Consider the following 15219-nt stretch of genomic DNA (forward strand, 5'->3'; position numbering starts at 1 on the left):
GACTGGTTATCGGCCATGTTGGTAGGGGGGCTGGATTTAAAATGTTCACTCAATCTGATTTTCCTGTTAAGCTGGAAGGCCTCAATCTTGTCTTGTAAAGGGTCATTTTCAACTGTTGGAATAAAGGCAAGGCCCTTTTGCAAGATTTTAGTTTCGTCAGATGTGAGGAGTCTAGAGGACAAGTTAAACACTATGTCCTCCTTGGTTTCGGAGGTTTTTTTGTTACTCTTCCTCTGCCTGACGTTTTGTTTGGCGCGTCTTGTGAATCGGGGTTTGCGCCGGCTTTTTGGGCCCGGGTACGGACCCCTAAAGGGCGTGGACCAGAGATGTCACCACGGTCCCCCATATCACTGTCGCTGCCCGTTGTTGTGGCACCATCATCAGCTCTGCGTCTTTCTCTAAAATTCCTCCGTCTCCTGAATGTTGGACGGGCATCACCGCTAGGTTGGGCGCCTGTCAACCAACTATAGACTCTCTGAAATTCGTAGTCTTGGTCGACTTTGACACGCTTGGCCTTTTTGAACTGGATAAGTTCTTCAGTGTATTTCTCGATGTCATTTTTCAATTTACTAGACCACTCCTCCAACACATCAGTAGGTATTTTGGACAGGTGTGTCTCTTCATAGATTTTAAAATTCGCCTTGGCGCTCTCAAATTCCTTCTTTGACTCCTCGATTACTAAAAGTAGCAAGTCGAAGGAGCACTTATTTAGGATTGATGTCCATTTAATACAGAAATCTGCACTATACCTCCCGATGGTGGGCGTGTTACGGATGCGAAACCCGCGGGGGATTTTCTTATCTCGGAAATAATTAGAAAGTGTGAGTCCATGATAGAAAAAATCCAGCTCCCGTTTTTTAAGTTTGAATAGATTAGTGACAATCTCCTTAGGATTGTTTTTACCCTCCAGCAAATTCGCTGCCTCAGTGAATAAGATGCCTTCGGCATCAGAGTCTGAATAACTGTAAAGAGCGCCTGGTGTTAAAGTCACTCGTTGTTGTACAGGCTCCGCCATGGTTGTACGGGAAAAATAACCCGCCAGGGATAACTCGCCTTCTTCTGTTATTTAGGACGCCTCACAGACAAAGTACTATGTGCTGTGCAAAAAACTGGTATATTCAATAAGGTGCTTCCAAGCAGTATAATCCTGGTAATGCAGTTAGCTCTGCAGCATGAGCTGCTGCAGGGAATGTAAAGTGCTGGTGCCGGGTTCAGAAAGTGTCTTGTGCTAGGGTATGTAATTAACCCAATAGTGCAAAGAGTGTCCAGAAGGAAAAGTGCTCTGTGCTTCCGTGCAATAAGAAATGATGCTGCTGTAAAATAACGTGAGACAGCGTCTCACAGACAGGTGCCTTGCCACGGGGTGGGAGGAATCACACTCACTGCTTGATGTGTCTGCGATACAACTCCAACTCCAAATATATAGTGGGATCGGCTGGCACTCCAATCGGGAACAAACTCTTAGGGCCTGGTGCCTTCAGCAGGGATGGCGCCGGAGCGGGGACCCATAAACAAACAGACAATGGCAGCGGCACTCAGGACTTATTCCAATGAACAAACGACTCGTAGCCAAGGACAAGTGACGTTTCAGCCCTTCAGGGCTTTTATCAAAAACAGCTTACACAAATAAACAAGGTGAGCTTACCTCTATTTATGGTGCAGCACCAGTGCTGAAGGCAGGGACCGCGGTCACACGTGTACGCCGAGGGCGCCGTGATGGTGACGTCACTGTCGTTTGCGTCGTTGCCGGAGCAACGCGTGTGTTCATGAAGAAAAGAACATTAAAGTTTTGTTGACACTAAGGAAAAAAAATGGAAATGTGTGCTTTTAAATGAATGTGAATGTAAACCGCTGTCACTGCCTGCAACCAGGGTGAAACCACACTGTAACAAAACAGCAAATAAATGTGAAAAGACAACAATCAAATAAGTAACAGCGGAAAGAATTTCATAAAGTGATAATAATATATGGAAAAAATTTTTTTTTAAAAAAAAGGACAAAAGACAATGTATACCAGAGCTGAAAAATATATAAAAAAGAAAAAAGGAAGACATTATTTGAGAGCCTCATGCATAGCAAAAAATATGATCACTGTTGTAAGCATGGATCTTTACTCAATTCTATGAATACAAAACTGCAATTTAATTAATGCTTATTAATGCTATTGTTATCTCAGAGCCCAGGATATATTGCTTATTCTAAATTGTCATAAATGATTAATAATAAAGGCCACTCGTAGGGCCGATGTTGGGTGGCTTAGCCTTGTAGACGTTCAAATTACCATTGTCAACAATTTCATCAAGACAGGCCTTTACAGAAAACCCACTGACCGGAACAATTTTGTTCTGGCCAGTAGCGCACACCCCACTCACAGTAAGGCTGCATTACCATATAGCCAATATCTCAGAATTCTTAGGATCGTGAGTGAGAGAGAAGAGGCGCTACAGGAACTGTCCATTTTGACAAACAAATTCATGGACCGAGGATACAACTTTAATGATCTTATGCAACAGCAGCGGAAGGCTCCGCTGTTACTTATTTGATTGTTGTCTTTTCACATTTATTTGCTGTTTTGTTACAGTGTGGTTTCACCCTGGTTGCAGGCAGTGACAGCGGTTTACATTCACATTCATTTAAAAGCACACATTTCCATTTTTTTCCTTAGTGTCAACAAAACTTTAATGTTCTTTTCTTCATGAACACACGCGTTGCTCCGGCAACGACGCAAACGACAGTGACGTCACCATCACGGCGCCCTCGGCGTACACGTGTGACCGCGGTCCCTGCCTTCAGCACTGGTGCTGCACCATAAATAGAGGTAAGCTCACCTTGTTTATTTGTGTAAGCTGTTTTTGATAAAAGCCCTGAAGGGCTGAAACGTCACTTGTCCTTGGCTACGAGTCGTTTGTTCATTGGAATAAGTCCTGAGTGCCGCTGCCATTGTCTGTTTATATATATATATATATATATATATATATATGTATTATTTTGTGGCCACGCCCCTTCCCCATGAAGCCACTCCCCTATATTTTTGGCTTTAGCACCCACCAGCAAAAACATAAATCGGCACAGATGGACATTGGTGTTGTTAAGCATCATCGTCCGCTCACCACACTTCGGGCTCAGTGGCTCGCTCCGCTCGCCACAACTTTACTAAAGGTAATAGATGGTGGTGTGGACACAGGAGGGTGGTTTGAACGTACCTTTAGTTGTTGGAGACAGGTGGCCGGACCTCAGCAATTGCTTTCAGAATAGCTGTGAAAGCATCCTCCGCTCCAAAGCATTTGCGAATGTTCCCTCGCCAAAAAACCTTGGTACTTGTGTATTATCTGGGCGCCCGATGTTGAAATTGTATGCCACTACCGAAGGCATGCGATGCGACGTGATGTGACCCGATTTCACCCCATTTTCACCCCATTTTCCCTTGAAATTATCTGGAGGTGCTAGTGAAGACAAAATCTCGTCGCATCGCATGCTATTGTATGGTATGCAATGCGACGCGATGCAATTTTAACCCATCCCGCCCAATTGTAATCCGGCCCTCTGGCACATCTGGCAGAATTTCACTCTGAGGGAGTTTTATGAGGAGATAACAAGTGGTTTGCTGTGGTGGTGTGCACTAGAGGTTTTCTGAGGTGATTTTTTTGGAATTTTGATCGGATTTCTTTGGATATTGGTCCATTTTGTCCCTTTCATCTTATTTTACGATACCTTGAAGTATGACTTCGTCGGGCAGTATATTCAGCTTCCCCAAGACGGAAGAGGATGCTGTACAGTTCCTGCAGGACCAGCGGTGTAGCTAGGTGCCATGGTGCCCGGAGCAAGGGCATATTTCGCGCCCCCCCCCGCTCGGAGACTGACTGACATGTTGGTAAAATAGTGTTGTTTTAATTCAACATGGTTATAGCAGTCTCCAGGAGGAGTCACCATGCTGAATTAAAACAACACTATTTTTACCATGTACTTGATGTCATCACACACCCATTACATATTATACCGCATGCCATAATGCCCATTACACATTATGCCACGCACCATAATACCTATTACACCACATGTCGTAATGCCCATTACACGCTATACCAAACACCATAATGCCCATTACATGTTATACCAAACACCGTAATGCCCAATACACGCTATACCAAACCCCGTACTGCCCAATACACGCTATACCAAACCCCGTAATGCCCAATACACGCTATACCAAACCCCGTAATACCCAATACACATTATACCAAACCCCGTAAAATGCCCAATACACATTATACCAAACCCCGTAAAATGCCCAATACACATTATACCAAACCCCGTAATGCCCATTACACATTATACCAAACCCCGTAATGCCCATTACACATTATACCAAACCCCGTAATGCCCATTACACATTATACCAAACCCCGTAATGCCCATTACACAGTATACCAAACACCATAATGCCCATTACATGTTATACCAAACACTGTAATGCCCATTACACGCTATACCAAACACAGTAATGCCCATTACACCAAACACCGTAATGCCCATTATATAATAGCACACAACGTACTGCCTATTACATATTATGCCACATAAGTGCCACTTACCTGCATGCTCGTTGCTAAGGGTTTCATGCTCGATGCCAGGGGTTTCATGCTTTGTCTGGGGTCTCTGTGACAGGCAGCCAGTGACACCTGTGTGGTGTCAGTGTCACTCAGCCTTCCCGGTGGACAACAGGCCAAATAGGAGGGCCCAGCTAGGGCAGCAGGGGCCATGGGGGCAATTTAGGGCTTCTCAGAGACAGCCACATAGTGGCTGCCACAGGACTCAAGAGGGTGGGCCCACAATCAATGGGCTGGAGCCTGGCCGGGCTTTGCTAGGGCAGCCTGAGCCCTTGGCAGCAGCAGAGGCCAGGGAGGAAAAAACTCCTCAAAGCCTACCAGTGCCACACGGTGGCTTTCAATAGTAAGGGAACATCGGGCAGTCACACTCACACTGACTGGCAGCCCCATCACCCGATTATCCGGCAGCGGCGCAGCCCCAGCGTCCGTGTTGTCCTTCTGCGCATGCGCCGCGGCCAGCCTGTGCTTTACGCTGCTGCTGAGACACATCAGACTCGGCAGAGCGCTGTGTGCGTGCGCACCCTAGAGCTGTAAATCAGCCTGTGCTTTTAAGCACAGGCTGGCCGCGGCGCATGCGCAGAAGGACATCACGGACGCTGGGGCTGCACACAGCGCTGTGCCGCTGCCAGAGAATCGGGTGATGGGGCTGCGGGCTGACAGTCAGTGTGAGTGTGACTGCCCGATGTTCCCTATTAAACGCCACCCGTCGGAACATGCTGCCCGCCGTTAGTACTATTTAGTATAGTACATTTGCGGAGGGGGGGCGGGCCGGCGGCTATTGTCCAATCGGCGCCCGGAGCGTGAGCTCCGGTGGCTCCGCCCTCCCTACGCCTCTGTGCAGGACCATGGGCTTCTTCCAACAACAGCCACCTGTCCAAACGGACACCCGATGCGCCTGTCCATCAAGGAGCATAAATGGCGCTGCTATGTAAAAAGCTGTGGCAAAAAGCAAAGTCTGCGGGCCTCACTGTTTTACCCTGGATGCAGACTTCCATTCATGAAAATTGTCAGGTTAATTTCTGCTGGAGTGAGGAACTAACATCAATAGAGCTCTGCGACAAGCATCTTAATATTTCTAACAAGAAGGCTGTGTTCTACAACGCCTGGATGTGGGAGGTGTGTCATTGCGACCTCTTGTCCTAGCCACAACGCCGCATTGGGGGAACAGGCAGAATTGTGGAGATTGATGAGTCGTTGTTTGTGAGGAGACAAGCAAATGTCTGCAGAGTTCTTCCACAGCAGTGGGTCTTTGGAGGAGTGTGCCGCGAAACAGGGGAATGCTTCATGCTGCCTGTTGAAAAAAAGAGATGCGACAACCCTGATGGCCGCGATTACACAGCATATTGAGGCTGGCACGACAATTGTGAGTGATTGCTGGCGTGCCTACAATATTACGGGTGAATCACAAATATAACTTTGTTGACCCTGAGAATGGAGCACATACCCAAATTATCGAAAGACTATGGGGATGTGCAAAATGGTGGTACAAATGCCAGCGGGGCACAGCCCGCCATCACCTTGATTCTTATATGCAGGAATTTGTGTGGTGAAAGTGCCTGGCGGGTGACAGCCCATTTACACGCATTTTACACGCACTAAGTTTGTTGATGGAGTAATTATGGGTATTTATGATTATTATATTTATTCTTCTTGTTCTTTAATTATTGTTATATTTAATCATTATGTTTGTTTGTAATTTATTTATTGCTGATATATCTTTGCATTAATACAGTTATTCCTTAACTCCTGTTGTCCTTAATGTGTCAGATATGAATGATAGTGGATGTTGTGAATGTGTCCACAAGGCCCACAATCAGGCCACTATCAACGTCAACCCGAGGCGTGGCGAGCGTAGCGAGCCCGCGAGGGGCGGCGGTACGCGTCCTCCGACCTTTTTATACACCCACTATCCACGGCGGCGTGGAGTTGATTTTATATAGTGTGGCGAGCGCAGTGAGCCACCGAGCCCGAAGCGTGGCGAGGGGACGCGTATTACTCCACATACCGTGTTTCCCCGATAATAAGACACTGTCTTATTTTATTTTTTTGCTCAAAAAAGACCATAGGTCTTATTTTCGGGGGAGGGCTTATTTTAATAGACCTTGACAGCTCCACTGCTCCTTTAAAAATATGCCCCACTGCTCCTTTAAAAAAACGCCCCAGTCCACAATTACCATCCCAGTCAACCAATCTTCCACATGCCCCCACCTGCCCCACCTGTTTGTGTACCGGATCTCAGCCCCGCCGGGGCTGTGTGCACTGATCAGCAGCCGTGTGATTTGCGCGGCGTGACGTCACGCCGCGCCTACCGCAATGCATCCCTGGGAACGGGAGCCGCGGTATTACTGAACAGGCGAGGTGAGCGGAGGTGAGCGGAGGTGAGCGGGGGTGAGCGGGGGTGAGCAGGGCTACACTTTGACAAATGCAAAAAAATACATGGGAAATTTCATAGGTCTTAATTTCGGGGGAGGGCTTATTTTGGACAAATGGTCCAAATCTGGGGTAGGGCTTATTATCGGGGTAGGTCTAATTATCAGGGAAACACGGTATATTCCGCGTCCGCTCGCCACGCTTCAGGCTCGGTGGCTCGCCACACTATATAAAATCAACTCCACACCGACATGGATAGTGGGGGTATGAAAAGGTCGGAGGACACGTACCGCCGCCGCTCGCCACGCTTCGGGTTAATGTTGATAGTGGGGTGGCGTTAACAATGGGGGGCATTTACCCATCAGGGAGGGTATACAATTAAAAATCGGGTCTTGGGGGTCATTTCACATAGGAAACAGGCATCTGGGTGCCTGTACAATTAAAAATCTGGTCCAATCGCGTCGCATCGCATTCAATATGATTGTATGCGATGCAACACGATTTTTTAAGGTGCGATGAAAAAACCGGGCGCCCAGATAATACACAAGTACCAAATCCTTACGTATCGGTTAAGTAGCAGCTAACGTAACTGGCGTAGCGGTGGCAGCAAAGATGAGTAAGTACCCAGGTAATTAATTACTGATAATATCTTCCTAGGGTTAGATGTATGAAGAAGTGATGAGTGGAGAAGTGTGCTAGCTTTACATTTATCATGTGCATTCAATAGCTATAGGCAGCAGCTGATTGGTTGCATGGCACGCCACACTCCTCCACTAATAACTGCTTTATCCATCTACCCTACCCTACTGCTCGTGCCGTGCTGTAAGTTATGATGTGACTCTTGCATGTGCCAGTCCCCGGCTCGCTGCTGCCTGTTTGTAAACACCCGCCTGTGCCCGCGAACCAATAGTAAATATGTAGGTATGTGAGATCGTGCCGTGATTGGACGCTGGCTGCCCTCTCCCTGTATTTTGTGCGTTCTGCCCCCTCTTACTTCTCCCCGCCCCGCTCGTCCCTCCAACCCCCTCCGGCTGTCCAAGCACCAGGTCTGGCAGCGGCTCCGGGCAGAAGGGCTCAGCTAGTGTCAGGAGCGCTGATGGTGGTGGCACCGCGCTGCTGCTTCTTCCTCCTCCTCCGGTCAGCATGGGCTGCAGCCAGTCGTCCTTAGCGGGAGGTAAGGCAGTCGTCATGTTACCGCTGTATATGTGTGTCTGTCCCTGTGGCGTGCCCTGTGCCGGGTGTATGCAGGCGGACAGTTAGTTACTCAGTACTAGTAACACAGCCCTTCTCATGGGACAGCGGGGTGTGCGGGGGATGGGAGCAGTACACCAGCCCGGGGAAGGGTAGATGCGGGAAGTTCCCCTGCAGTAACTAGTGTTAGTGCGGCGCTGTCCCGCTCCGACTGTGTCACCGGCTACTGCCCCTCATCCTCCTGTCCCTGCAGCCTCCGCTGTGTGACATGCCCACTGTAGTGTCACTAGTCACCTGAGGGAATATCTCAGGCATGTATGTATCTGTAGTAGGTGCCATGTGCCATCAGTATGCCTTCCCTCTGCTCTGTGTTATGGTAACGGTGCTGACAATCTGTTGTATGCTGTGAGTGACTTGTAGTGCTGGCACCCGCGAGTCTCTGGCTGCTCCCAATGGAGGCTTCCTACAGCAAATTACACCCAGCTTTAAGTTGTTGTTGTATATCGTCATCATCGCTGAGAAATGAATGAAATTTCCTTTTTACAGTTGTGAACAATCATTTAACATAGATTCTTGGAAATTATTTACAATCAGTATTAATACAGAGGCATATATGTGTGTGCGTGTTTTCTTCTTGTCATTCACCTTCTCTAAGCTACCAATTAAGGTGTCTGCTCCCTGGCAATAAATCGTATGCATACAATGTTTCGAAAGAGTTCACTACCCTGGGTCCATTAAATCTTTGCTGCAGCACTGGCAATCTCTGTATTCAATCCAATGCGCACAGTACCGCACATTTTATAGGAATTGTCAGTAAATGACATATGAATGGACATTTTTCACGCGATTTATCGCCCGATGAATGAAAATCATGTAGAAAAGGTCTAAATTGTACTAGTGTATGGCTATTTTGGGTGCGATTTGGACTGGCTCGCTGGGCTGTGAGTATTTGGAGCCCAGCAATTGGGTAAACGCCACCCCCGCCAATGTGCACGGCTGTGAATGCATTGGAAACTGTGCACAAAAAAACCCCAATCACCATCAAATGAATTTCCCCCGCTCGCAGCACTGAGTAAGTGAAGAGCGACCATATTGCCAGCTATTGGAGTGTGTACCAGCGATAAATCGCCGGGTGCACGCTCCCGTTTTCAGCCACTGAATGGTCGCTGGTCACCAGCGACTTCCACTGCCTCTTCTTCTGGCAGTGTGACATTTTCATCTGCTACCATGTCTGGTAGCAGATGAAAACGGGACACTGAGCAATATGATTGCTGAGCAATATATTGCCAGTGATCATATTGCCCCGTGTGTATGCACCTTTACTCAGCACTGCGCAGGCCATGGGGACAAGGAGGCCGCTGGCGATGTCAGCGTCCCTCCCAATGGATGGGGAACATCTGTATTATCTGGTGCAAACGCTGGTGTTACGTCCCCAAACACTGGGAGCCTGTTAATTTCCTTGCAAAGGCTAGCCTTCACATGGTCCATTTGCAAGGTGACCCAGCGCATGCAAACAACATACCATGCATATGTACGGTCTTTCGGTAATCGTCAGGGCAGCAAATTCACAGCACTGTGTACAGATATCAGTCTGGCCCTTTAAACCCTTGAGTGGTGATTGCAGCGAGCCCGCAAGGGGGGACGATCCACGTCCCTGTCCACCCCCCCACCTTGTCGGGATTTCGGCGGTCGGGATTCCATACCAATCCCCTACTGTTAGGCAGCTTTAGTTCTATGGGGTTGCCACAGGGTATGCCTAACACAGAAGAAAGGATGTCTATGAGGAAGACATCCTTGTTGTACTTATTGCAGGTGTTAGACGTGGCACTTCTAAAGTCCACCTCCACACTTTCACTTTAGGGGCAGGAAAGTGGATATTGGTGGGGGAGGGAGTAGGAAAAAGTTTTGCCTAGGGTGCCAAAAAGCTTTACACCAGCCCTGGTAATACCAGGACACTTGCAGTAAGTACGGAACGGTTTACTTATAAAACCACTTGCTTTCGCCGAGTTCCTCCATGTCCTTATTTCTTCATCTATTAACCTAAAGAGATATTAGCAAATGGTATTCATTAGCTTGTGTGACAAAGGCAGCCCTTAATTGAAAAAAATGTCAGCCCCTACTCCAGGCAATAAAAAAAGGACCCATGGAAACGTCTAGTCAGGCTCAACAGCCCTAGCGCTAGTCGCTCATCCAATAATGAGCCACTTTAAGATAAGAACATTAACGTTGTTCAAAATTCAATGTAGACCATTTATGAATAATAATAATTAAACAACTTACAATTCATTTACACCAGACTGTTTGAATTGCATAACAAAATTTGGACTGCAAAGGGTTAAAGCTTTTTTTTTTAAATATAGAGAATCCTTCTTTAAGATGGTAAACAATAATATCCCAAGTGGAAGGGATCTTCTTATACCGACCTACATATTGTAGTTAAGCTACTCTACTTTCTTAGAGATATCTCAAAAGAAACAGAATACTATGAAAATAGCGTAATTCTGATTCAAAATACACAATGATGGTGTCAAATAGGATTCCTAGGAAACAGTCAGTCATACACGTAGGATGAGGACACTGCACACCAGTCTGTAGTCGTTCACCCAACAGTAGTATGGATTTCCCTCAGAATAGAAGGAAAAACTTTCCAAGAGGAAATATTAAATCTCAGTAAATAATACAAATGTCAAAATATTTCAAATATTTAAGGGTCATCAATATTCTTAAAGCTGTGTACACACAGCAGCGATATCGCTGGGAATAATTCACCGCGCTCCAGTTTTCAGCCCCATTCTAATCTCTCCTGCGACCAGTTGATTACCTCTGCAGCACCGCCGGCAGAGGTATATATCGCTCATTGCCCCCTTTTCATCGGCGACCAGAGATGGACGCTGATGAAAAGGATGCATTGAGCGATATATCGCTCGGTGATATATCGCCCCATCTGTACGCACCCTAAGTGCTGGTTTATCAGAAACCTTACATACAGATAGTGGTAGATGCTCAATTAGTTCAGTAATATTACTCAGGTGCATGACGGAGGGGTTAATACTGAGTAAGTAAACAAGACATTGTTTCCCCCAGCTCACTGTATTAGTAACCAATCTTGAACACTACATGATAAAAGAATTCAGAGATATTGGTTACATATACCTGCGCAGGTGTATGACATGCCCCCAAGCCGCGTCAAGGCTTCTCTGTATATTGGGGGTCCCTAGCGCTATATCTAGGTGCAGGGTGCGGCACCCCAAAAACTATCATAAGCTAGGAAGCCCAGTGCGGCATGCCAGTGAGATACTAAGGGCAGTATTCAATAAGAAAGTTCTCCGTGTTTTATGGAGAATTTTTGCTTTTTCGCCTTGGAAGGAGCATTTTGCTCTCCAAAAGCGAGCAACCCTATTCAATGTGAAATATTCTCCGTCTTTCTAAGTGATTTTCTCCGTGTCTCTCCGTGTAGCAATTCTCCATCTTTTGATGGGGAGCTGGAATGTGAACTTTTAAACTAAAAGGTTTTTTTTTTTAATTTTGGGGTAAAAAAATCAGGGTTTTTTTTCTGTGAAGGGGCATGTTATTTTTATTCATGTGCTTATAGCACATGAATATATATTTAATTTAAAAATATATATTTTTGTAATTTTTTTTGAATAGTGGGTAAAGTGCCGTGACGGAGAATCTCCAAACATGGAGAATCTCCGCAAAAACACGGAGAGTGCATGGAGAGCAAAATAAAACGCTCTCCATGCACGGAGAACTTTCTCATTGAATACTGCCCTAAGTGTTAATAATTAGTGATAGGAAGCCGAAGCTCTATCTCTCTCTCTCTCTCTATATCAAATTTTCATAAACAATAGGTGCTAATACATAAATATATATTTACTTATTTATTTAAATATATATATTCTATATCTCAGATAACTGATGCACTCGTTAGACTCAGACGAATAAATAATAGGATACCAACACTGTAAGTGTGTGCCAACATTTCAGGCTGTGAATATAGCATGGGGGATAGGGCCATCACTCAGGACTGATGTGAGCTGCGTTGCCAGATTACTTGCCCTGGTGCCAACCAACTGAGACCGGCAGCGATGCATCGATCCTCTATAAAGAAAGCCATGATTTCGATTGATACTAGCACGCCGCCTGTTGCCAAACATTTCCATAAATGCAAACACCTTATAAATGACTTTATGTCCTGATGAAGAAGCACACACAATAAAGCTTTGAAACGTCGATTAATGAATTGATGACCCTCTGAGCATTATTTGGAAGTGAGTGCCGCCAACACGAGGAATTGTTTTATATATATATATATATATATATATATATATATATATATATATATATATATATATACACAGCCTTATACCACCAGCATTAGTAATGATAGGACCAGCACATCCAAAAATAGATGAAAGTTCAGCAAATTTATTCAAATAATGTGAAACAGGTCAATACTTATCCACGGGCAGCAGCGGATCAACATGGGATGTCACATGGATCAAAGCAGCACAATTGTAAGCTGTGGCGCAATCTGGTGCCCTGACGGGCCGTTTCGGCGCTTCTGCGCCTTTCTCAAAGGGAGTCACACAGAATGAGCCCCAAATGACCTTATTTAAAGTAGTGGAGTGTGCCATACTTACCCAAGACTAGGGGTGATCAGGACGCCGTCCGCACATTGCCGCCGCCATTCCATCGCCTCCCCTCGTCCGGCGCCACAGATACTGCATCCGGAATCAAAAAACTGGAAGCGGAACTATGTACACCAGCCGTGGAGTGCGGGGGAACGGTCAGGCTGCCGCACAGTCCGGATGTTGTCACTGTTACACATCCGTTGTCATGGGAACCCGGCAACACACGTCTCCAACGTAAATAGAATACAAATCATATATACATAAACATAATATAACGGATCCACAATGCTCAGTGCGTGCAGCCATATATAGGAACCCCTGTACAGGTGTCAATATCCCTCCTATAATGAATCATGTTTAACGGGACCTGTACATACTGGATCAACGGCTAGCACACACTGCGCATGTGTGATCAGAAAAAACAAACCTTACACCAAAGCATATAAATTAAAGGAAACCTATGAAAGCACACAACTATATACCAAGAAGATACAATCAAAGCAGCAGAGTATATATACATTATGAGTGGGCCAGTTGGGTCACAAAGACCCAGTAGGCTCCATCAGATTCACAATACACGTATCTAAATGAAGATAGACATATTTAGTTCCTCGTTGAGGCCTTTAGGAGCAAGAGATTGTAAATCATAAATCCATTGGCTCTCACGTTGGAGTAGCCTTTTATGTCGATTTCCCCCCCCACCTCTCCTCATCGGGGGAATATGATCGATGGGCATGAATTTAAAGTCTCTCATTCGATGACCACAGTTCGCAAAGTGCCTTGCTACTGGAGGGGTTAATTTGTCTATCTTGATCAATGCTTTTTTCACGAGGAGCGGTGGGCCGCAATTCTTCTCTTATGCCCATGCCACAAGATATATGTGGGCAAAACTGTCCGAACTCTAAATGAGAGAATTGCGGCCCACCGCTCCTCGGTGAAAAAAGCATTGATCAAGATAGACAAATTTGGACATTGGAGAGTTCACATGCTCTGGCTGCACTAAGGAATTCTTTTAAATACTAGAAAAGTGATTACATCCTTTTTCTCTGAAGGCTGGATTTTCTAAAAAAATTGCCACTGACAATTGCACCCCTAAAAAAATCTGAAACTTAAAAATCAAATAAGTGACCATCCATAGGAGGTCAGAAATAAAGGATTTCTTTGCCATTACTGGCCACTCCTATCCTATTGAGCTTGTGCCATCTGCTCTAGGAACCACTAAAAGTATGAATGCTCCCTAATAAGCGAGACCACTTATATTGCTCACTAACGGTACAACTTTATAAAATTAAAATAAGACCTTAAAAATCTTCAACTAAAGATTAATAACAGTCATTATACTTTTTAGAACATCCAGTGGGACTAAATCATTCTTTTCAAATTTAACATCTTTAATCCTTTGAAGATCCTTTATATAGGTCAAACCCCTGATGAAGTCTCTCATTGAGACGAAACGCGTCGGGTACTTGTGATTCTAATTTCAAGAGAACACTTCTTTTCCAAAGAGCATCTAATTTTTATATGTTTTTTTTATAATAAATGTGTTATTTTTAAGAAATTTTGGTTGACAATATTTTATTATAAGCGGAGAGACTGAAATTATTGTATCAATTAAATTGTCTATGGGCGCTGTATAACACTATTGGGGTGTGTGTATGTATATATATATATATATATATATATATATATATATATATATATATATATCAGGCAGCGGCACTCCACAGGTTAATTAATGCAAAGTATATGAACATAAACTACGTTTCGGGATATGGAAACCCCTTTTTTAAGGTGTACAGAACACACTATCAAGTACACCTTTGAAAAAAGGGGTTTGCATACCCCGAAATGTCGGTTATGTTAATATACTTTGCATTGTTTGCATTGCATTCCTGCATACCCAGGAAGTGTTTGGTATTTCAAAACTGTGTAACTTGAAGTGCTTGAACAAAAGTCCCATTTTGTGCTTGGAGATATAGGGGCCCATTTATTATGATGTATTATTCAATATTTGTGGCTAATTCCAGTAAACACCCATTTTAATTATAAGCACCCCCTGCATAAATCAGAGGGACCGCAGCAGGAATCTCAGACATCTGCTGTGAACCGTTCTGCCTTATTGGGCAGAATATTCAGGTCGCTTCAGGTCCCAGGGCTACGGCCATTCTAAAATGACGGGAAACCATAGTAGCCTATGGGCTGCAGACTGCACTGCTGGTGAGTTAGTAGGGTCAGTTGGGTGCACAGGCATCTGGCGAAGTAGATCACAGGGAAGGGGTTCTTATGGCATCGGCAGGGACTAGGGTGGCTAATCCCGGGATCAGGATCCAGGGATTTGGCCCCTAAAATGTCGGGATTTCAATCCCGGGATTGGAGTATCCAATTTCGGGATTAGACCGCACGCATGCGCAGTCTAA

The 15219-nt window shown here is 45.3% G+C and overlaps 1 protein-coding gene across 1 annotated transcript in view; it reads left to right on the top strand.

The window, feature by feature from the left end:
• Window positions 1-7858: 7858 nt before the first annotated feature.
• C4H12orf75 (chromosome 4 C12orf75 homolog) overlaps window positions 7859-15219 on the top strand; it is a 45818-nt gene continuing 38457 nt past the window's right edge. The window contains exon 1 of the mRNA XM_083179657.1: window positions 7859-8151. Coding sequence (XP_083035783.1) covers window positions 8121-8151 — 31 coding nt within the window. The 5' untranslated portion in view covers window positions 7859-8120. The remainder of the gene's footprint in view (window positions 8152-15219) is intronic.

The sequence above is a fragment of the Crinia signifera genome, chromosome 4 (genome assembly GCF_055691185.1).
Source record: "Crinia signifera chromosome 4, ASM5569118v1, whole genome shotgun sequence".
NCBI lineage: Eukaryota > Metazoa > Chordata > Amphibia > Anura > Myobatrachidae > Crinia > Crinia signifera.